Raw genomic sequence first — 25,002 nt, forward strand, 5'->3', positions numbered from 1 at the left:
AAATGTCTGGGAAGAGAAGCCAAATCAAGTTCTTTAAAAATACCCCACACCTTTATCTGTTATTCTGAGGAAAAGGGCTAAATTCATAAAACATAATCAGCCCTTACTCTAGCAAAATCCTTTACTCAAATACATAGAGGTCTATCAGAGCAAGAAAAGTGGAATTGTTACCATAATTTCTTCTAATTTTAGTCTTATAACTTTCTCATATTGTAGCAGTAATGTAGCAATCAGAAAGCCCACAAGCCCCTTAAAGATTACTCCTGCAGTCCATGGTTGTCTGTGTTGGATGCTGGATCATTCTGATTTCTTCAATCTTCTATTGTTTGTTTGTTTTTTCCTTATAGATATTTTTAATGAACGAGATAATTGTCCTTATGTCTATAACACAGACCAGAGTGATACAGATGGTGATGGAGTTGGTGATCAGTGTGATAATTGTCCATTAATGCATAATCCAGACCAGGTAAATGTTGGAGACAGTTTTCTTAATGGTAATGTCAGAACAAGAGCAGTGAAAAGAACACAAGAATTTCTATCACTACCTGTTTGCTGTAGAGCTGAAGAGGAGGATGGATCTGTATTGCTCATTTTCACATCTCAGGTTGTCAGATCCCTTTGTATCAGTAGAAAAGGAAAAAGAGTCATGATGCCTTTAATACTTCTTCAAGGCTTTGGTGAACTGTTCACTTCCTCTGTGGGAAGTGAGAACAGCGTCAGGGTTGTATTTGGTATGCTTGAGTTTGTTGCTTCCTTCACACATAAGTAACATGAAGCATATAGAAGCAACCAGGAAATGTGCTTCCCAGGCTGCAGCTCCCCTGTGAGCTCTAGAATGAAGATCATGGCCATAAACCTGCCATGGAAATGTCTCAGAAGCCACATCTTATGCACTGATGGCAGAATAAATAGCTGTACTAGTTTGAAGTTATGTTTCTGCTTTAAGCACGGTTATCATTATGGTATCAGTTGTCTCCATAGAAATCCTTGAAGAGAATGTTGAGAAATTAAGTACTAGACTATCTGTACTATTGTATTTAGTAACAATAATACATTTACTTTTTTTTTTTTTTTTAGACTGATGCAGATAATGATCTTGTTGGTGACCAGTGTGACAACAATGAGGACATAGATGAAGATGGCCACCAGAACAATCAAGATAACTGCCCTTACATCCCCAATGCTAACCAGGCTGACCATGATAAGGATGGCAAAGGAGATGCCTGTGATCCTGATGATGACAATGATGGTGTCCCAGATGACAGGGACAATTGTCGCCTCAGATACAACCCTGGGCAGGAGGACTCTGATGGTAAGAACAATGTCATATGAATTTTATTTACTTCTTAGTATCCAGTTCTGTTCTTGGTGTATTAGTATTTGGTGAAGACAGACTTCAGGTCAAACTGAGCTGTTTCTGACATTTGTGAGACTGTGGACTTCAATGGAACTGCACTAGCTGGTTTGGTCCAGGGTTAGGGCACTAGGAAACCTCTTTGACAGGGGCTCAAACGCACATACATATTTCTACACCAGATTATATTTTTTTAATGTATTTCCAATTTTCACTTTGAAAAAATATTTCAAATAGCTTGAATTTCAGATGTATTGAACATGAAAAATGAGCTGCTTTGCTTTCAAAACAAGTTGTCTTCTGAAAACTAAAATGGAAAAAAATACAGTTCAGTGATGTTATATTTTTAAAAAACAGACTATTTCTCCAGGTTTCTGAAGTCTATAATGATTGTTAATCTGTAATTATTAAAAAACAAAAGAAGATTTTGGAGCAGCTTTTTTAAAATAATGAAATAGTGTTAGTTTCACAGTCATAAATGTAATTTAGTAAAAATATATCTCAGCCTTTGAAAATGAGTAATGGCCCTTGCAATAAATACAGGTGAGCCATTTTTGTTCAGAGTTATACAGCTTGCTGGAGTAATGCCATGTTGGTGAAATTGAAAGCAGAATTTAGTAGCTACACAATATGGTTTTATGTATATTTAGAAAGGAAATCCTGAGCCTTCATTTCCTGATGAGACAACTGCTTGCAGTAAGAAGTTTCAGGTTGGTAGTCAGTAGTAGTTCTTAAATTACTTAACCCTTCAGTCTAATGATACAATGGGAATATGTCTGTACTTGCCACTTTCTGCAATAGCTCTTTTATTTCAGAAATGCTCCACAATAGAGGTGCCCCCAAATTGAAGTAGTTTTTTATAGCCAGCTGTCACATGGATCTTGTGAGAGAAACTGCATTTATGTATGGAATAAGTATTCACAAATAATAAATTTAAAATTTAAAAAGTTTAGCCAGCTCATCACTGTCATTAGTGACAGGTCCAACAGAAATCTTGGAAAAGCAATAAGTAAAGCCAAAAGATGCTCCCTCACTCTTGAACATGTGAGCTATAGCATATAAGGATGAGCCCATGGAGAGAGTTTGTTGGACGTTGCTGGGTAAACAGACACTTTCTAACTTTCCTTGACAGGGAATCAATGTTGTCAGCAGCAGCTCAGTACCAAATGCACTTCAGTAGGACTTTCAGTGCATAATTATTCTCCTGTGACTACAGAATTATCTCTTTAATATTGGCAGAAGGAATAAAATTGGAAATTCATTCTGTTTTCTCCAATAAGTACTAAGACAACCAGGTGCATGAGTGCACAGCTGGTCAGGATTTGGAGTTCTACCTGGCTGATTGCCAGGGAGCAAAATGAGGCCATTTTATCACATATCTGAACTGCAGGAAGTCTTTGAGATATTAGATGCTTCAGCTTTCTCTAACTCCTTTTTTTTGGCCGTTGCCTAAAACTCATTCTGCTTTCTCTCTGAAAGCTTCATATTTGGATAATGCTGTGCTGGTTTTGCATGGTAATGTAGCTTTCCATTTGTATGTGAAGCACCTAGTAGTGGGTCAATAATTAACTGGATGATTCCTGTTTCCCAGTGTTAATATCCATTTTCTTAGAGCAGTCACAGACACTTTAAAAAAAGAAGATGCTCAGCTATAAGAGGATAGATAGAAGTTAGCTGCCATTTCTGGTTTGACATTAGATCCTAGTGTAATATGCAGTGGTTTCTGTTGTAAAGTTGGAGTGTTTCAAGTGTTTGTTCTATTGTATACATGAATAACAGAGGCATTGGCAATGAGATTATTTTTTTAGATGCCTCCCTTCATAACCTGCTATTCAAGGCAAGTCACACCTACTAGTTCCCACCAATATTATGGGGAAATAAAGAAAGGAATTTCTTTATTTATTTTTTAAAAAAGTGTTGAGCAGCAGCGTAGCTGTAGCTGGGCCATATGGGTGTATTTTTAGGTTCTCTAAGAACTTCCTACACTTCATATAACAAAGCTTAATATTTCCGCTCTTTTTAGGCTAATCCTGTTGGATACAGTGCTGCTTTATTTTTTCTTACATTTTTCTGAAGTACTACATTTTTCTATAAGACAAATTGTTCTACCCACAAGTGGAAGAGTGACTGAGGATGTATGCATATTTTACTGAAATAGTGTCCCCAATGTCTTTTAACATAGATGTGACATTTCTGCAATCTGAAGCACCTTAAATGAATTGTTGCTGAAGGAATATTGAGATAGAGATAAAATAATCTGAAAAAAAAGTTTAATATCTTTGATTGCACATAAGGATTTCATAATCTGCAGGAAGATTAAGATTTTAACGCTATTGTTTGAATAATTTACACTGCATATATTAAAGTGTGGTGTTCTATCCACATCTGGGACAGATCAGACAAGCGTTCATGAATTACATTGACATAGTAAACTTCCAACTTTTCCCACCCCAATTCTAAAGCAGCTCATAGGCTGGGGCCAGATTGGTCACTCTTATAAACCACTGACAGGACAGTTTTATGAACAATTATTTTGGCCCTTTTTGCAGTCATTACTAACAGCATCTCAGAAGGACTTTCAGAGATTTGGAGCATTCTTTCAGAAACAAGAGAATAACATACTGACGTGTATCGTAAATTTCTTCCATCAGTGTGAGAGCTGTTAGGAAGGCTGGGTAAATTGCCAACAATTTTCTCTGTTTGTTCACATTGCTTATAGGTGATGGCAGAGGTGATATTTGCAAAGATGACTTTGACAATGACAACGTCCCAGATATTTATGATGTATGTCCTGAAAACAATGCCATCAGTGAAACTGATTTCAGAAAGTTCCAGATGGTCCCCCTGGACCCCAAGGGAACAGCTCAGATTGATCCTAACTGGGTTATTCGCCACCAAGGCAAGGAACTGGTGCAGACTGCTAACTCTGATCCTGGAATAGCTGTAGGTGAGTATCAGATGTTACCCATCATCTTTGGAAAAATAACCAATGATCTTGTGATAAGGAAAGTTTAAAAATAAATAAATAAAATAGGTAGATAAACACTGACACACGGGTATGATGTATATGCCCAAATTAAAGATAGCTCAATGCCATTTACCTTTGATCATTCATCCCATCACTGACTGTAATACACATAAAATACCTGGCTGAAGAACTTGATATAAGTATAGTGCCTGCTATCTTCAACATCCCTTGTAAATGACTTATTCATCTCCAGAAGCCTCCATGAGATAGGTAAGCAAGTGTAATTGCCTCCTCTTCTACGGGTAAGGAAACTGAAAAAGATAGTTTACAACTCATGGCAAAACTCAGAATAAAGAGACCTGAGACTCTTGAGTGTGGATGACTAGACCTAGCATTGGAACTGAATGGTGTGTCTCTTTTCTTTCATCCTCTCCTAGGCTATGATGAGTTCAGCTCTGTTGACTTCAGTGGCACATTCTATGTTAACACAGACCGTGATGATGACTATGCTGGCTTTGTGTTTGGCTACCAGTCCAGCAGTCGGTTTTATGTTCTGATGTGGAAGCAGGTCACACAGACCTACTGGGAGGACAAACCCACCAGGGCTTATGGCTATTCTGGTGTGTCACTCAAAGTAGTGAATTCAACAACTGGTACTGGTGAACACTTGAGAAATGCTCTCTGGCATACAGGAAACACCCCTGGACAGGTGAGAGATTTAAAACTTCAGGACAATGATGCATAATATTTTAAAAAGAAGGGAGGTGTTTAAAATTAATTTTCTTTCACACCTCCATTTTTGCAGATATTTATCAGCTGTCCTTCAATTCCCCTGTTACTAGTGTCAATAATAACATTTGCATTGTGTTTCAAAGAAAATATTACATATATAAAAAACAATGAATGGAAAAAATTGCATGTATAAAAGGGAAGATGTGGTGTGGTCCAAATAAAAAGGAGTGAGAGCTCTCAGTTATCCACAAATCCTTTGTGACCTCTGTATTGGCACTTGCTTCTTCAGCATTCCAGCTTGTTTGAATTATATGTGGTTTAGAGTTTAGTAACCAGTTACAGCCAAAGAGAAGAGAAATGAAAACAATGAGAGAAAAACCGCTTCTGTTCCAAATAGGGCCTGGCCATGGAAGAAACTTGTGTCCTTTGGACATGAAGTTAGTGGGGTTTCACATGTGGATAGAAATTTTGCACTTTGAAGCTCCTTGCAGGAGTAAAACCTTTACTGAGTGCGAGATATTTCAAGGAGCAGGCCAGAGGCAGCAACATCTGTGTGAGCTGCAGTCCCTCTCCTTCAGTGGAGCCACTCATATAGATAGGAAAAGTAGCATTGACTCTGGCAGTGTGGGTGTGTATGTGCAAATAGGGGCAGGACTTCCTAAGGGGAGCCAATTCAATGCTGTAATGGTCTTCAGTGGTTCCAGCCATGAAACTACAAATGAGTAACTGATGAATAATTTAAGATAGAAATTGTAATTACTGGTCTGCTGACCTCATTTCTAACATGAAAATGTTAAACACTATTTTCAGTTTCATGCTTAGCTGCAAATAAGGTTTGGCTGCATGTACAGTTACTACAGTGGACGTGCAGTTACTGGAGCACAGTCTGTTTCTAATCAGGCATTTGTATTCCTACTGCAGGTGCGTACTTTGTGGCATGATCCCAAGAACATTGGCTGGAAAGATTATACTGCTTACAGGTGGCATTTGATTCATAGACCTAAAACGGGACTAATAAAGTAAGAAATGTTTCTGCATGTCTGTACTTTTCTAGTAGCAAAGCTTTTGTCTCTGTTGATTTAAGCACTGTGTTAGTTTCTTTGCTAGTACTGATAATGATGATACTTGTGTGACAGTCTGTTCCAAAATTTTGAGGACATTTTGTTGTCTTTAACTTATTTTCCTTTTTAGATGTGTTTAATTTAGTCTGGATGGTTCAATATTTACATCAGCTAAATATTCTTAAAGAAAAAAAAAAAAATTTCTCAATAGCTCCTCTGTAAGGGGACCAAAAATTCCTGAGCAAAACTCAAAGCAAGATGAGAACAAAAGATTCCTCCCCAGTCTCTGGAATTTGAATGAATGAGATTAACTAGAAACATAAGAATTGCCACAAGAAAGTAGGCCAATGACCTGTCTACATCAGCATCCTGTCTCCTGTAGTGGCTTATGTGAGACACTGCAGGAGTAGCCATGAGCACATCTGTAATGCACACAAGAAGGAGCTATGGCATATGACTTTCCTCAGAGTGCAGCTGTTTATCTGATCATTCAAACAATAAGCATTAACTGTCCATATCAATTCTATCTTCTACTAACTACCGTAGTCATGAAGGGCATTTCACATGGGACAGAGTCTGACCCTACGTCTTAAGGTCTTGTTTGTGCTTATGAGCAGGGGAGTTTCATTAGTCTGTGAAAGGCAAAGGGCAGACAAATTTGAATCTCCTGCTCTTTGTTTCTTAGAAAGAACAGAGTTTCTATATGCATCAAAGTATTGCAGTGCGAAGCATTGACTGATATAGGTCAAAAGGAGACTTGATTTTTTAAATTCATGTTGCTGTTACCTGTATCCTTCTTTGCTGAATCTACTTAATTCTATTAGATTAATCTAACATGACAAATTCTGAAGTTAAGGGCATTAAATTCCTTCATTCTTTAAGGTCTTTTTATAGAAAATAAGTAAATAAAATAAATTTCACTAATATAATAATGAAAACATTTTAATTGTACAGAAGCAGAAATTTAGTATTAATATTATTAGAGCTGTGTAATTTTTTTTTTTTTACTGGGATGAATAATTTATTAAACTATCCCCATGTGTTTTGAGTTCTTGAATTTCAGACTTAAGTTGAATAGCATTACATGAACATGAAAACCTGTCATTCCTTTTGCTGTTCTTCTCACCATCCATTTAATACTGTTTTCAGGGAGCAGTTTCATACTTGCTTTTGGGCACTTTTCAAAAAATAACACACTTCAAGGTAGAGCGAGTGCTGGACATGCCTTTCTGCCTAAGTAGAAATCTGTCCCTAACCCTCGAGTTACAGGAAACTGCAGATGTGTTCATCCTCGTGTGAAACCATCCTGCTTTGTATAACCAGTATATTATCAGTTGAAGCAGGACCATAAGCCCTTCCTCCAGAGACTGCTGTAATTAACACACTCTAGAGTCACTTCTAATTTGACTGAAAGGCTATTTTAGAGCCTAAGAACCTTGACTATCTCAAGGTCTCCCATGGGACGTGGAGAATCCAAGTTCAAGGAACTGCAGTGTATCTGATAGATGGGAAAATGAAGAGGTGTCTTTAGGGGACATTTGGCTCCAGGCTGGATGCCTGAAACATGACAAAAAACCAAACCAAACAAAAACCCCTCCAACAACAAAAACTAAAACCATCCTAAGTTCTTCTTTTCCAATTTATTATGTCTGGCTGTTTGTATTAAAATCCTTCCAGCTTTCATTAAGCTGTTAAGATATCTGAAATTGAGATTTAGCTTGTCTCCAATTAATGTTTTGTTTGACTCTAAGGGATGGTTCTTCCAATTTCTGATGTTGGCCCTTGCACCTAAAGATAAATAATTAGCCATTCACACAGCTGTAAAGACAACTTTGCTAAGTGATGTGGTGAGGCCTTGTGCTAACCTTTGAGTTCACAGAGACATGGGCTATTCACCAAATGCTAGTATATGACCTAGTTAATTCCAAGAAACATGACTATTCTAAATAAAGAACTGGGAAAAGTTTTGCAGATGATGTGCGTAAGATTATGGAACAGCTCCACTGCTTCTGTTTAGTGTGTTATGGCTGCCAGCCAGGTGGGTGTGAGATGGAGATGAGAAGTGATGCTTACAATAGAGTTGGGTTTTCTGGTGCCTTATTAAAATTCGTTCTTACTCAGTTCTTAGGAACTGTTACCAGCCCTTAGCACTGGACACTGCATTATCCTCCTTGCCTAATTTAAATTATGTTCTTCTTTACAGAGTTTTAGTGTATGAAGGGAAACAGGTCATGGTGGATTCTGGACCCATCTATGATACAACATTTGCTGGTGGACGATTAGGTCTTTTTGTCTTCTCTCAAGAGATGGTCTATTTCTCTGACCTCAAATATGAATGCAGAGGTTAGTTACACAAAATGGCTGGAAAGGGCTGAAGTCTGATAACCTGTGGAGCAAGCATAAAATATGAAAATGAGAAGTATTTTCTAGTTACTGAAAGCAATCTGTATTATCATAGCATGGTGTAAACATTCCTTTGTTGAAGTACCATTAATGCCCTTTACTCCTATAGTAATCTTAATTTGAATAACAAAACCCAGATATTTAATGCTACTCACCTAGAAAAAATGAGATAGAAATTTCTGAGTGAGATAGGCACTTAGGATTCTCTCTGTGTATCCACTTTCCTTTGTAGGCTATTTCAGGGTATCCTGCAGGTGGAGAGCTACTTCTGTATCAGCCCTCTCTCATGAAGGAGGGAGCAGATATTTTTAATGAGATGTCTGTCTATAGTGCCTTGTCCAAACTTCTTTGAAATAGAGAAGATGCTTACCCAAGTTTTCATATATATGATTTTTTAGATAGATTCAGATATAGTGATGCATATACACACATATGTGTCTCTAACTATTTAGACAGATACCTATTTTTATATAAATATCCTCACATTTGTAGGAATATGAAGAAAGGAAACATTTTGCTGCACCTTTATACTGTATCACAATGGATATCCATTCTTGTGTGATTTCCTGTCTAACCGAATAAATGAACCACAATTCATATCTTTTTCCCATTTCTTTCAGATGCTTGAGCAGTGGTTGCTGCATTACCAGCAAAGTACTGTAAATGCTATGCAAACTAGACACCTCAGTACATCCTGGTACTCCCAGTTTCTATTTTTGTGTACCTCTTGTCCTCTGTCCTCGTGCTCCACTCACCAGGTACTTCCCTGATGCCAGGAGTGCCTCAGCCATCCCTCCACCCAAGTGCCTTCTCACAGCCAGGACTAATGAAACCTAAACATGAGCATCCAACCCACCACTGAAGCAAAAGCTGATTGATACATTAGAACATTTTTGTACAGTGAAAACGTAGCAAAATATGTTTGTTTGTCTTTTTAAAGGAATGACGTTTACATATAAAAATGTAATTAATGTATTTATATATATATATGGAGAAAAAGAGGGGGTTGATGATTATCAGTCACTGTCTTTATGTGAGGAAAACTGTATGTCAATAACTTTTTAGGTGTATGGTTGACACTTCCTTGCTCTTACCAGGGCTGGACTTCAGTAACAAAGCTTCTGAATCTAATTTTAGCAAAGTAATGAAGGACCATACCAATGAAATAATAACAACTAAAATGCCTTTGGATAATAAAGTGAAGGTCAATTATGAGCACTTCTTGATCCAAAAAGATTTTCTTTAGCTGATGAGGATGCTCTTAATAACATTCATTAAAATTACAGTTGGTAGAAATGTCAGATTTGCAACTTAAAACATTGTCTAGTCGAGACTTAATTCAGACCAAAGAGAATCAACCTACAAACTCCCATGTAAAAGGAAAGAGTGATTAATTTAAATCTCCAAATATATCATTATTGTCTGACTTTCAAAAATTATTTCCAGTTGTTCCATTTTCATAATATTTTTAATTCCCTTGTAATAAAGAGTATACCATAACCGCGTGGAGCAAAATGAACCTAAACCACTTTCCCACCTCTGCTGCAAAAAAGCACTTTGACATCCTGAATCCTGATGTGGGTTTTTGAAAAGGTGGCAACGCCACTATTAATTAATTTGGTAACATATGAATTTAAGGTTCCATGTATAAATATTTTGTTAATATTTATTATGATTATCACACCAAGCTACCTTCTCTGATAATTTATTTTAAAGCATGTCATATAATGCATCAGCAATACATTCACAAATAGTAGTATTTTAAAAATATTTTTAAAAGCATATCACAATATGTAGATATTGTCAAAGCATGGCATACACATAAGTATAGTTTCTTGGGTTATGTTCATGTATGCTTTAAAGTTTTATGAATAATAATAAGGAATTTATAAATGGAACCTTAATATATATCCAGTTACCCTAATTTTAATATTTTGTATTGTTACCTATGTCTGCTGTATATAGAACTTCTTAAATAATGCTGAAGGGATACCAGTGTTTATTCTAAACAGATACAACAGTTACTCCGATATACCATAGTATAAACATGTTTAACGTTTTGTTTAAGTTGTATGAGCTTTGTTCACAAAAAGAACTCATGCTGGTGTAATTTTATTCATAAATGGGTTTACTAATGGAATAATACAGTACCTCTGCCCTCTTACAGGGCACAGTGAGCTAAATGTTGCATCAACTTCTCCCTTGAAATATATTTTGTTGCTACATTCATTAGAAAGGAATCCACAGTTGCTGGCTTCATTGCACATTTTATAGTGTTCATATTATCAAATATTTTAAAATTTTTGTTTCAATTTTATTTTGTTGCTGGTTTGTTGGTTTGTTGTTTTTTGTTGTTGTGGTTTTTTTTTTCAAATCCTTTTCATGATGTTTTTAAATGTTTCCGTTTCTTACTTTTGGTGTTTCAAATTGTATCCCCAAGTCCCAAGGAGAAGGGAGGGTTACTTCATTAAATGTAATGATTGTAATGGCTGTGTAGGGTTTTTTGTTTTATCAGAGAGAGACATCAGTGTGGGGAGGAAGATGTTAATATTTGGACTGTATCATAATTTTCCTATTCTATGTAAATTATTTATGATGGTTTTAAAATTTCTTTTTCCTTGCGTGTGTGTGTGAGAGAGAGTGAGATCAATGAAATTTCATCTTGTTTTGCCAAACACTGTAAATAATTATTTATTTGTTTACATGGACGGAACTTTATCTTTTAACGTCCTTATTCATTTAGTCAGATCCTCATTTATATATATATATATAAAGAAATTAATGATAGGAAATAAACTGTAAAAAGGTTTTGTAAACAAAATTCTCTTTACCTTTTTTATAATTAAAATGTTTCCTTAGAGAAAATATTGCATTCCTCAAAGCCCTCAGTTAAATAAGCCTCTTGCCTTGCTATAAACCAGTGCATTTCAAGCAAACCAGCAAATCTGTCGCTTGATTACAAATCATTGACGTATTCAAAGGTTGTAAACAGTAGGTTACCTAGTCTGTCTGACAAGACATCATTCGTCATGAAGTCTTTATCAGGTAAATTATCCCAAGTTATATTTATAGCTTTGTAATTGAGATATTTCGGTCCTGCTTCTTCTTCTTTTTTTTTTTTTTTTTATTTGCTGGACTTGCGCACCAATTCTTGTGTTTAAACAAACACCCAATCCTTTTCTGTAACTGCTTCTGCTCTGAGCCCCATGTAAGTTGTTTGGATTCATAGGTTTCCTTGGCTTTTGGTTCCAGTGTGAGTACCCAGAACATTACACAAGAGAGCCATGTAGTCTTCAGCCCAATCTTTTGATGAGTCCTTTAAAAGAATACATGTTCATACAGATGTTCAGTCTTGTGGCTTCACAGGTGGCTTTCTTCTATTTATGCAAGGACCTCAATGATTGACATTGTTCAGGTAACAGTGATCAAGATCTCAAGATTCTCAAGAGTCCCATTTAATTCTCAGGCATGGATCTGCCAGACAGTTCTGAGTGCAAACACTTAGTGATAAGTCAAAGAAAAAAAAAATCTTCATGGCAACCAAGAAAAACCCTGTAAAACGGGCCCAGGGAAATAAAAAGCTGGCAACATGTGAAAACATAACAGTGGCACTTCAGTACTAGTACATGGCCTCTGAGAAAAACAGAGAAGGACCAAAAAAGCAAATAATACACTGTGAATTAGCAGGTTCACATAAAACAGTGTCATCCCTTGACCTCTGTCCATTGTTTTAAGTACAGGTTTATGAAGATATTCAGGAATATTTGGGTAATTTGGGAAAAATATGTCTTTTACAACGTTGCAGCATCTACCCAACTTTTTCCCAGAGTCTTCTTGTTCTGAGAGAGATACGGGTATGGAAGAAGAAGGCCTGAAATCCCTGCAGAGAGGCTGTTTTTCTCAAAAGGGGAAGCAGAACAGAGCTGGTATTGATTGTGCCACTGACTCCTGTATGATACTGGGCTGAATTTTTTCATTTCTCTGAGCATCAGGCTCCCATCTGCTAAAAGACAATGATAAACTTCCTCCCCTTTAAAATCCTTTTGATAAATTGTATGTCTCTTACTGTTTCTGGGCCAGCCAAAAAAACAGGAAATCCTGAAATGTCCCTGGAATTGAGTTCTGGTAAGACCTGACTGCTTTCAAAAAATGGGTTTCTCAGATAAACTTTGGATAAGCCTCCAAATTCTGAAAAGTGAAGCATTTAGGGATTTGTCAGTTATAAGACTAATACATTTACCATGGTTTCTTCCAGAAAATAATTTTTAAAATCCACCCAAGGATTATACCTGTGATTTCACACACTGAGCAGCCCAAATATAAGCATCATGAATGCTAACCTATGTGTCTACTACTTGCTAGTGACACCATGGGGGCAGCAACTGAATATAGAGTATCACAGTCAGTGACCCAAATCCTTCTCCTGGTCAGCTTGGTGGGAGTCTTACTATAGGCTTGACTGATATCCGGATGAGATTCCAGGGTTTGGCTTGTGCTGCAAACCTCTATAGAGGAAGAGCTCTAAGGCTTGTATGGGAACATCTGCTCTCTAAAGCCATTTGAAAAATAAATAACTATGTAATAACTTGGCACAACCTTGTTCCCAATGTGTAGAAGACCACCCTTGTAGATCAGGAAGGGGGACTTTGAAGCAAAAGAAACCTGGGACTGATTACACCAAAGGTCCATCTAATCCATTATCCTGCTTCTTGAAATTTGTCAGTACCAAATGCACCAGAGGAACGTGTAAAATCTTTATCATTAAATATTGCATATTGGCATGCCTGGAAGGAAGACCTCATTCCTAGCCCCAGGCAATAAATAGGTAGTTTCTGCTTTCATGCCTGCATGGCTTATATTGCACTAATATAGCTGTAAATATTCTTCTCATTCATATAAATGTCTTGGATTTTTAATCCCACTTCTTAACCTATTAAGAGTTCTAGAGGTTGATTATATACCACATACAGTATCCTTTTACCACTTTCAAGACTCTTACTGTTTGATCTCAATGAAAGGCTTTATTTCTCACAGACTTTGGGAAGGAGTGAATAATATATATTTCATTATAAAAGTGCATATTAGAAAATAAAAACAAACTGCTTTGCTTTTACTGCTTTTGTTCCTGTCCCTGTAATGGGCTCATGCAGTACAATAAAGGTAGAAGAATTTTTTTTGCTTGCTGCAAAGATCAGCTGTCATGTTTCAATTCTACTCAGGTACAGGAAGCCAGCCTTGGTGATGGCCTTTTCCAAGTCTCTCTGACCAGCTCTTGTATAGACATGTCACACACCCCCCTATATATTTTGCAAAAGATAAATGTCGTTCTGTGCTTGCCTTGTTCTTAATGCTTTTCCTAGCCATCTGCTACTGGTCACAGTTGGTATCAGCCAAATGAATCAAACAGATCTTTTACAGCCTTTTATCCTGTCATCGATCACTGATAATTACCCATTGATCTTGACATTTTTGGTACTGTTACTTTAGAAATGAGTTATTTCCTTTCTAGATGTCTGCTAAACATTTCTAGACTCCTTGAAGCACTGCTGAATGCACCAGTCTTAGGATGCTGGCGGCATGCAATTCAAATCACACTTCAGATGTTAGCAACAGCTGTAATATGGTAACTTTTAACTTAGAAATTGGTTTTAGTCATGGAGGTTACACAGTCATTCAGTAACTTTTAGGAGATCCACTCTTGGCACTCCCTTTGAGAGCTGATTTCCCCTCTTTAAATCATGCTGACACAAAAGAAAACAAGGGAGAGGGTGGAGAGCTGCGTGCCCTGTCACCTGCTGCAGTGGATAACTTTTGACTAATGCTTTTTTATACATGTGAAGGAAATCAAGCCCAGAGTTTTAAGTTTCATGTGAGGCAGGTTTCTCTCAGACTGTCTTCTATTGATTAATCAATTCCGTTTTCTTCCTGGAGTCGCTGCTGCTTTCTTGAAAGTAGTGACAACATCCAATACAAATTTTAGGGAAGAATCTGCATGTCATAAAGAGCCAGTGATTCAAGGTATGCCAAAACCAGTATCTAGCAATAAATTAACCTCCCTTTAAGAGAAATTGAGACAGACAATCACAAAAATTATCTTACTTGAAAGCTTCCATATTCACTTATTTACATATAAAGATTCTGATTATTCATCCAACCATAGGTTGCTACGCTGGACAGGCAGATCAAAAGAATGCACTTCTGGTAACTTGTTAGATTTGGCAGGTTGAAACATGTTGCAGAACTAATGATTACTTTAATAACTTTCTCTAATATTTAGTATGTTATCAGAATTAATTACCAATGTTTCTAGAACATTTTCAAGAGAGGAGAAAATATTGAATACATTTCATTTGAAAATAAGTGAATAATATCCATTTTTATGCAGCATTTGAAGGGTTCTCCTGCTTCAAATCTTTTCAGCTCTTAGGGGTGTTTTTTTTGTGTTCCAGTTCCATCTTTGGTAACTTTATCTGAATAAAAGTGAGAAGCTGATTTTTTTTATTACCAATCATTTTTAACTGTGTGGAAGACCTAATGCCTGATTTAGTTTTTACTGAAATCATGTGTTTCAGGAAGGAAGGTTCTAGTCAGAACCATTTCTTCCTTCAGCAGGGAGGAACTGTTATTCTCCAGTGGGCATTGACTGCCTTCTGATGAGAGAAGTAGAGTTGACTTGCTTGGAAAACCTTTGGGCTGTGATGTCTAAATAATTCAAAATGCAGAACTGGTGTTACTCAAGAAGAAAGTGTAATTTTTACAAGAAACAGTAAATGTTTCACTGTTAAGTGCTTAATAAGTAAAATAAGAACTGGCATATATCTGAGACATCTTTATCCCTTCTGTTGCTCAGTGTTTACTCTGCATAGACATGCCCATGAGGGATGAACTGATGTCAGTTTTTTCTTATTAGGACTATCACTTTTTCATACATGTTCATAAATTTGAGGAATATCCATTTAGCAAAAAGCCTGACACTTCATATATTGCAAGTGTTTTGCATTGGAAATGTGAAATAAAACCAAAGTCATGGGAAGTTGTTAATTCAAACAGAAAACATCTCAGAACATTTTGATTTCCTGCTATATCCTTATTTTTTATCTCATTATCTAGGGCTTTGACACTTGTTTTGCACTCTGTATTGTGATGTCCCTATCACATGAGAAGTTGTTTAAATTTTCCTGGGGATTAACTATAGAAAAAGCAGAAAATCCTCCCCATTTTACCTGCCAGAGCTCTCAGAAGTGCCCAGCAATGCTGAAGGTGGTGGGAAGCACAGTCTCATAGTATGACAGATCAGCAGGTGCTGAGCAGGAAGCTAGAGATGGATGAAGACAAAAAGGGTAATAGGAGGAATCTGTAGTGCTAATTGCCAGATCCCACAACACCAAATAGCAGGTCCTGATGGGAGCTTTTAAGGGTTTCTATATATTTTGGGTTTCTAAATAATTTGGGGTTACTGAATGTTTTTCTTCAGGTTAAATATTAATTTCCTGAAGTGTATTAAGCTAAAGGGATTTTTTTTCAAACTTGTCTAATAAGAAAATGTGAATGCCAAAAGTATTTGCCACCTGATCTGTCTAAGGTTTGCTTGTTTTCTCTTCCACGGGTGATAGTTCACTTTGATATTGGTAAAACTTCAAGGATTATGTTGCAAAAAAAATCTCCTCCTTATTTTTATACTGAATGAAACACATTCTGTATACGATAAAGAGAATAGTTTTGTTACTTTTTCAAAAAGAGCTAGGGACCCTCATGAGTGCCAGAGATGCTGCCATTGGAAGAAGGGAAACACTTGGCCCTTGTGATGATACAAACATTGCAGGGTGAGGAGTGGGGAGGGCATCTGAATTTGCATGGTTCAACTGTAAGGCACAAAATTAATCAATTAAAAAAATCAATAATATAAACTTTCTGTTGATTACTGCATCAAGGGTAATAATTTTGCTCATCCTGAGTATGTCACAAAGCACTTGTGCCTATATCCATTTTTAAGTACACTTGCATATAGACAGTTAGTATAAAGCTAGTATATAGACATATACAAAGACCTCATATACACAGGAGTTTGTCGGCAAATTACAATGAAAAGTTAATCTCTTGCACAATTCATGCTAGCAAAAGCACAGCTGCTGATTCAAAATAGTCATAGGCAAAAACATCAGCACTAAACTTACTGACTCAGTGGTAAATGGAGACGTATTGGGAAGATTTGTGCTGCAAAGGGACCTCCACTTTCTAAAGTATTTATGCCAATACCACTTCACTGAAGGTACTGGAAAGCCAGCAGAAATCTATTAGATGGAGACATGTAACATACCAGATGTGGCTTAGAGGAATGAGTGCAGCAAAAGCAACAGCAATAAAATTGCACAAAATTTTATAGGGACTGACAAACCACACAAAAATGGTGGGGAGGGGGAGAAAAATACTCTGCCCAAGATCATAATCAGTACTTGCAGAAATGTAGGATCTAGTCTGCAGGGATCATTAGCCAGTATCTGAAGCACCTAAGATGCCTGGCAGCATCCCCTAGGGAACTGCTGTGTTATGTGCATTAGAAGCCAGATGCTAGTCTTTCTTTGTTGCTGTGTGCTTTTTATTAAATAGATTATAAAACCAGAGAGCCAAATGATTGCCTCACCTTCACAAGGGCAGGCTGAAGAATTAAATGTGTACATAAAATACAGAAGTTATGCTCCTCACAGTTAGTTTACAAAGGTAGTATTTTTCCCTTATATACCTTTTGTTTTGGAGATTTTTCTTTTTTCCATTTTCTTAATCCTTTCAGAACAGAATGAAGGCAAATGATCCATGTTCATAACTAAGAAATACTGAGGCTTATTAAAGACAGAAACAGAAATGCATTTATATTGTTAATGATGACCTGAGGACAACTGTTAAATCATATTTCCCAAGGGATTACTGGTTATAACGTATTGACCATTTGGTCTGTGTATCATAATGCCCCGTGTGCAGCTATGGCTGTAAGAATTGTTCCATTTCCAGATGTGTGAGACAGAGGGTATTCTGGTAAATAAATGGAAAAAATCCCAAACAAACAACAAACCAAAACCAAAACCAAAACCAAAACCAAATAAGAAATTAGATTTAACGGAGAGACAGAAAACTATACTTGGCCTAGCTCTTTATACTTACCTTTCATTTAGTGAAAAACTCCCAAGCTTTCCAAGAACAAAGTTTTTCTTTTAGTGCAGATACATAAAATAGGACAAAAAAATCTGAAAAGCTCAAATCCAAGCCAAAAGAGATATGCACATACAAAATTATTCTTTAGGATCCAGAAGAAAAGCATCTCTCCTGTTGTGCTCCATTCACAGGTGCCTATAACGCTACAGATATTCTGTATTTTCCTGGATAGTCTTGTAATGAGAACATTTTTCTTACACACTCCTAGTTAGGTATTAAGAAAATCATCCCATAAAGTTTTTTCAAGGTGCCCTTAATATTATGCAGGCAAATAGAGCAAGTTTTTGTTTCTGACTATACTGATTCAGAAGGCTCTTCACCTGTGTTCACTGGATCAGCTTAATCCAACTTGACCTTTACTTTACTCACACCCCTACACTGAGACATACGAGTAGGATGACTCATTAACAAGTTATTTCTGAGCTTAAGCAAAAAGAATATGACCAGACAGATGGACCCAAATGGCTGTGATTCTGGATCCCCGCAGCTGCATTCTCTTGACATTGCTAATTCTAGAGGTATTAACAATATTAGAGCAGATACAAATAATCTCCTAAAAGTTTAGGAACACTGTTGTGATATATAGGTCATGGCTGGAATATAAGAAACCTCATCAATAAACCAAAAATCAGCTCTTAACTGCTCCAGCTGGATCTGTTTGGAGCAAGAGGGTTAAGCTAGACACTTTTCAGAGGTCCCTCCCCACCTTAACCATTCTGTGACTCTATAAAAGGTGATCTGCTTTAGGGTAGGAAGGCTCTACAGAGGGATCTGGACAGGCTGAATGAAAAGCCAAGGCGAAATGTATGAGATTCCACAAGGCCAAGTGTCAGTTCCTGTACTTGGGTCACAAAAACCCCATGCAACATTACAGGCTTGGGGAAGAGTCATTGGAAAGCAATCCAGAGGAAAAGGACCTGGCCATATTGGTTGACAGCTGAATACGAGCCAGAAGTATGCCCAGGTGGCCAAGAAAGCCAGCAGGATCCTGGCCTGTATCAGAAATAGTGAGAGTACCCATGTGGACAAATATTCAAAGTGGAAATAACTGTTTCAGCAGTCACACTTCATAACAGTAAGAATCAGAACCTTATGTTTGCAACTCTTCATCATTTCTGTGTGGGAATATGTGAAAGTCTTAATTGTCCATGGGCCTAATCACGAGGTGATGACCACTGACAAAAAAGTGCTGAGGGCTCTCAGGTCCCACTGCAGTCAGAGTGGGGAGATGAGGATACTTGGTACTTTGCAGCAGCAGCATCGTCCTGCCTCTCCAAACACATAGTTTTCTCAAGGTCCTAGCTGAGAAAAATTGTTGTCACTAAACAAACAACAGCAGCTCAGCTGGATTCTCAGCAGTTCTCTGACTGACAGCCTCAGTTCCCTAGCTTGGCTTTGAAGAAATCGGTTTCTATCTCTGGAGGAGGAACAAAGCATGTGATCTGTGACTTGCAGAAGACCATTCCTTCCCCCATCCTCCCATGCCTTTTATGTCTCCTTGAATTGCACGTCCTACTGCCAGTGTGCAAGGGAAGCAAATTCTGGTGATGTCAACAGGACTCCTCTGAGCAGGCTACGTGTCATCAGAGAACTGCTTCTTGGGGAAAACCTGGAGCAGTGCCTGGAGCGCGCACAGGCTGCCAGCCCTTGGTGTGACATTTCTGTTATTGAACGGGGTCAAGGGGCATTGGTGGCCTGTGTTTCTTTTCATCAAATCAATCAGGCGCCAAGGAGTAATTCCAGCAAAGCAGTCCAAAGTAAACACTGTGATTTTGAGAAGGATAAATGACACAAATGGCCAATGGAGTCCTTGAAGAAGTGGTGCGGTAATATTTCATTAGACCACCTAGTGCCACAGTTAAACAGCTCCATTATGTACAAGCACGAGGTGATGAGGTCTTGAAAAGAATGGGAGCCCTGCAGGAAAGATGGGTGATATTCTGCCTTTAAAAACAGTCTAAAAAAGAGCTTACTGGCCCTGAATCTTGTAAAACAAATAATGAGGCAATTTTTCTGATAAGAATGCTTTAAGGTGGTAGTTCTTTCTGGATGTATGCTGATATTGTTTGTTCTGGTTCGTTTGTTTGTATAATGTACAACAAATCTACTAAGGCCAGGACTCTGATGATGAATTTACTTTCAGTGTCCTAAATCCCATAAACAATGCCAGTGTGTGCAGCATATTTTTTTTCATTTTTACTGGGAGCTAAGCTATTGTGCAACTTGGTGAAATGGATGTGGTTTTTAAAGGTACTCTCCCCAAAATCTTTTAAGCTTGAGGTATTCAGAAGAGTGAGACTGGAAGCTAAGTCTTATACCACAAAATTCATGGTTGTCTTGCAGTCCTAATGCTTGTGGTCCAAGCCTTTGACTTCTCTCTTGCTGACAGTAAGCTGATTTTAAGGGGTACCGTAAAGTTAAGCAAACATGATCTACGTAACAGAGACATCAGTATAAAGGGACAAATTATAGAAAAGGACTGCCTGGTTGCCCCTTCACCAGCAAACCTAGACATTACTCAAAATTGCCCACTGTTTTTCTTTATTCTACTTGCATTGTTTGTAGGTATTTTTGTGTGTGGTAATTGAGCAAGTCTTTGGATTTACACAAAAAAGAAGTGCTGAAGTTTAGTACGGAGGATTTAGATGGTCAACCTGCAGTCAGTTAGTACTTTCCCAGAAACCTCCCCATTTGGCTGTTCTGAGCACCTTTAGGATTTTCCTGGCTTTCCAGCCTTTCCCAGCACAACGGGGCCCCCAAAAATGCCACTGCCCCTCTCCCTCAGCCAGATTTTGCCCAGCTCTCCCAGAGTGGTGTGGTGTGGGGGGAGTGGGAGGCTGGGTGCTGCGCTCAGTGTCAGGGCTTAGAGACATGGGGCTCCCCAGAAGCCAAGGGTTCCCCATGGGGGTCTAGATCTATCCCACCTCTGGCCAGGAGCAGGTAGCCGAGGGCATTGGGGCAGTCCTAGCACTGAGCACCTCATGTGAAGGGTGGGGACTGGGCCCCCACTGGTTTTGCAGTGGGGGGTCATGATTTGGGCCTGCTGAGGGGAACTGGGGTCAGACATGGCTGCAAGAAGACTCACTGAAGCTGAGCACAGGAACCTTGGCTGAGGCAGCCCCCAAGGAAAGGCAGCCCAGCTCTTCCCTTTGCCATAGCTCTTGCCATGGGTGACAGCCCTGCCTGCTGCCAGCTGACTGCCTGGTAGGGAGGGAAGGAGGCAGAGAGACTGTACAGGGCCCTGACAAATTGTTGGTATTCAGATGCACCCCACTGCTATTCTGAACTTCTCTGGTCTCGAAATTTCGGCTGGACTGAATCTATTTATAGAATTTTAGATATTTTGTGGTTCAAACCAGGCTATAGAGTCTGGTGGTCTTCCAGTGACACACAAAAGCAGTCCTGCCTGCCAAATCAGGTGGTTCAGAGTTGCAAAGACTATATGAAAGGTTTCTGCAAGCCACAGAAATCAGTTAAAAATGTATTCATGCTCATTGTAACAGAAACTACACAATCAGGTATGTAATCCCACACAGGACTTAGAGCCAGGAGTTGCACATATTCTCGAGAGCTGCATTTCCCTCCATGCTGTTTCAATAACAAGCTTTGCCTCCCAGCAGGACAACAGTCATCCCACTGCATGAATTTCTGCTGCTTATTCATTAGGGAATCAACTGGAACAGGCTGTATTGAAGTTTCAGCTTTGTTGACATCCCACTAGAAGTGACCTTTGGCTTTTTCAGATGAGTTATAGTAATGGTGCAGGCTGGTCTAGTGGATGCTTCCCCCTTTTCTTTCAAGAAGCTCTGCCATGGAGAAAAATCAGTGCTTTATTAAAAAATTAATTTATAATATTTTTTTAAAAAAATTTATTTTCATGTCATTTATCTCTGCGCTTACTGGTGCACACTCAGAAATAAAACCCCAGCCCTGAAGCTCTGTTTGGATGAACAGAGGGATGGCTGTACATCCCTGCTCACCCTTTGAAATGGTGCATGAGACAAAGACTCCACAGCAAGAGGGCGCACTTGCAGATCAGTAGTGTCACTGTGTTGTCAAGAGTGGAAGAAGAGTTTGAAATGGCCTATTTCTAGTGCAAAAATACAGTTAATTTTGAGGAACTGAGGATCTGACAGATGGAGCAAGCACTGCATGAAGGTCTCAATAAACTTTCTGGAAAGGGGAGAAATGGCTGCCCTCTGCAGCTACATCTTGCAACTTAACCAGCCTTCAACACTACATGGAAAAGAATGGCACATCTGCATTGCTGGGGGGCCCTGGAACAGTATGTTCTCTAAAATTCTCTGCTACCATTTATCAGGACATGCTAAGAGTTTTTTTGCATCACCTTCTTGTCTCAAGGGCATTAAAATTATGTGGAGAATCTGTAGTATGCACTTGGACTCATTAACCTCCCAAGTTGTTTAACAAGCATGCAAACATAGGAAACTATGAGTCAACTGTACAACACTATCCATTAATTCATGTCAAGGCTATAGTCTCAATCTTCATAATCTCTGGAAATCTACCCAAATTGTATAACCCTTGTAAGACCCCAGGACTCTTTTCTCGTGACTAATGAGGGTTAGATAAACCATAGTGGGGCTCTGTTATGTATCTATCTTATATCTGTTTTATTTACTATTTTTTAAATTCACTCTCTTTGAATGTTTCAGAATGAAATAGTATCGCTTATGTAGAAGAAGAAATGCAAGCCAAGGTTGAAGAAAGAAACAGGAATATTTATAGTTCAGACAATTATGTAATTGTTTTGTCTGGGTCAAAATGATCTACCAAATCTTCCTTGGCAATGAAAACTTGAATGAAAACTTTTGGTCAGATATTATTATATTTATGCAATAGAAGAACTAGTCTGATAGACTCATTCTCCTCTTTTTGTGCATTATTGTTTTGCTTGTTGATTGCAATGCAGTAATCCTTGGAGGTTCCAGAGATCATTAGGGCCCATTCTGTAAGAAGAAGGCAAGAGACAGTCTTCTCTTGAATGGTCCTGCAATGGAAACAACCAGTCTCAGGAAAAGGGAGAAACACACAAGACACATTAAGATTTTGAAATCTTGTTTCAAAATTATTACATTTAAAAAATAATTCAGTTTTTTATCCACCAGTGACTTTAAATCATATTGCTAGATTTAATTTACTGCATCTTTGACAGTATATCAAATATGAGCTAGAGCAGTGGTGGGTAAGACAGGAAAAAAAGACATTAGATAAAGCAAAGGCAGAGACCGGTGAAAGTATTAGGGTGGTGAAGGCGAACTGAAGGAACTACCTCTCCGGTCAGACAGGTGAACTTGCTTAGGGACAGAAAGAACAAGTTAACTAGGTAGAGAGCAGTTTTATAACCATATCAGCTCCTGAAGATCCCTTGAGAAACTGTTTACTGCTGGAGCCAATCCTCAGTCCAGTTATAACACAGATTTTTCTCTCTACTACACAACAGACTGAGAGAGGGAAGAGTAGAATAATACCTAGTTCCTTTGTTAGCCTTCCCTGTACAGCTTCAGTCAGTGAAGGAAAGAGGGTCAATTGTTTTAAAAGATCGCTTTTCTTCCTTCTGCCTGTTGTACTACTGGAACTTCATTTGCTGATTTTTTCAAGGTGTAAGTCAAAAGACTAGGAAATAAACTCAGGCTGAACTGTGTTAGTGTTTTAGGTGAGATCACGAGTGTGCTTTTGATGGGAATCTTCTGATCACTCCCACTGTCTCCCTTGTGGTTCTTGCTGCAGCGTCATGCTAGAGTGTGTGAACCTGGCATTTTCTGGATGAAACTAAAGCAGCAGATGTGCTTCAGAAGCATGTCCCATGCCTTGCAACTGGTAATGAGATTTCAGTCCACAGGCAGATGAAAACCAGCTTGTCCTGTCTGCCCTCCCTGAAACCTTCCTGAAATGGCAGATCTGTCTGTGTTTCTGTCAGTTTTTTGTCTGCCTTAAAACTTCCAAACAGAGGTGGTGATCCTCTGAAGATCCCACTGGGGCTGAACTCAAATCTTCTTCTGCTTTCATGCTGTGAGCTACCTCCTGGGCACCTCGGTTTTTGGTCCAGGGATTCAGAAGTGCCCAGATGAGAGTACTATACACTGTTACATCTTATTACTACTGGCTAAAAAGTCTTCATGTCTCACACCAAGCCAATATAACTGCTTGGTACTTACAGGGAGAGAAAGTAAAAACAAGGGAAATAGCAAAGACAGCAAAATAGTGCTGCTGTCATCCTTCTGGTTTAGCTGTAACACAAAGCTGAAAAATGTCATGTCAGTTTCCAAGTCCATCTTAAAACCACAACAAAAAATACCTAAATAAACTTGAAAGAGAGTTAGTCACCACTGGAATAAAGTTTCAAGTTATAGCTGACATCAAGTTTAAACAAGAATACATGAATAAATAAATAATTCTTCACTGAAAAGTGTTTCTGTAGGGCTTGAGCTGTACAGAGACAAGATTTTATGTATTTTTTCCATCCTTCCTGTCTTGGTTAGTGCAATGAAATTGTCTTTCTCTTTTACACTAATACCTAAGAATTACTTGGAAAGCCTTAGGTTCACTCTGCTGTACTAAACAATCCAGGCAAGTTTTGAAAAACATGGAAAACATAGAATCATATCATAGAATCATAGAATCTTAGGGGTTGGAAGGGACCTCGAAAGATCATCTAGTCCAACCCCCCCTGCTAGAGCAGGGTCACCTAGAGCACATCACACAAGAACGCATCCAGGTGGGTTTTGAATGTCTCCAGTGAAGGAGACTCCACAACCTCCCTGGGCAGCCTGTTCCAGTGCTCTGTCACTCTCACAGTAAAAAAATTTTTTCGGATATTCACCTTGAACCTCCTATGCTCCAATTTCCACCCATTACCCCTTGTCCTATCACTGGTCATCACTGAGAAGAGCCTAACTCTATCTCCCTGACACTCACCCCTTACGTATTTGTAAACATTAATGAGGTCACCCCTCAGTGTCCTTTTCTCCAAGCTAAAGAGACCCAGCTCCCTCAGCCTCTCCTCATAAGGGAGATGTTCTACTCCCTTAATCATCTTTGTAGCTCTGCGCTGGACTCTCTCAAGCAGATCCCTGTCCTTCTTGAACTGAGGGGCCCAGAACTGGACACAATACTCCAGATGCGGCCTCACCAAGGCAGAATAAAGAGGTAGGAGAACCTCTCTTGACCTACTAACCACACCCTTTCTAATGCACCCCAGGATGCCGTTGGCCTTCTTGGCCACAAGGGCACATTGCTGGCTCATGGTCATCCTC

The 25,002-nt window shown here is 38.5% G+C and overlaps 1 protein-coding gene across 2 annotated transcripts in view; it reads left to right on the plus strand.

Moving 5' to 3' along the window:
* Nucleotides 1–11,339, plus strand: part of THBS2 (thrombospondin 2) — a 35,142-nt gene extending 23,803 nt beyond the window's left edge. For both annotated transcript variants that reach the window (XM_051615237.1, XM_051615238.1), the window contains exons 16-22: nucleotides 348–466; nucleotides 1,078–1,312; nucleotides 4,074–4,301; nucleotides 4,760–5,031; nucleotides 5,976–6,073; nucleotides 8,319–8,458; nucleotides 9,139–11,339. In XM_051615237.1, the coding sequence (XP_051471197.1) occupies nucleotides 348–466; nucleotides 1,078–1,312; nucleotides 4,074–4,301; nucleotides 4,760–5,031; nucleotides 5,976–6,073; nucleotides 8,319–8,458; nucleotides 9,139–9,146 (1,100 nt within the window). In that variant the 3' untranslated portion in view covers nucleotides 9,147–11,339. The remainder of the gene's footprint in view (nucleotides 1–347; nucleotides 467–1,077; nucleotides 1,313–4,073; nucleotides 4,302–4,759; nucleotides 5,032–5,975; nucleotides 6,074–8,318; nucleotides 8,459–9,138) is intronic.
* The last annotated feature ends 13,663 nt before the right edge of the window (nucleotides 11,340–25,002 follow it).

This window comes from Apus apus, chromosome 3, assembly GCF_020740795.1.
Source record: "Apus apus isolate bApuApu2 chromosome 3, bApuApu2.pri.cur, whole genome shotgun sequence".
Taxonomy (NCBI): Eukaryota; Metazoa; Chordata; class Aves; order Apodiformes; family Apodidae; genus Apus; species Apus apus.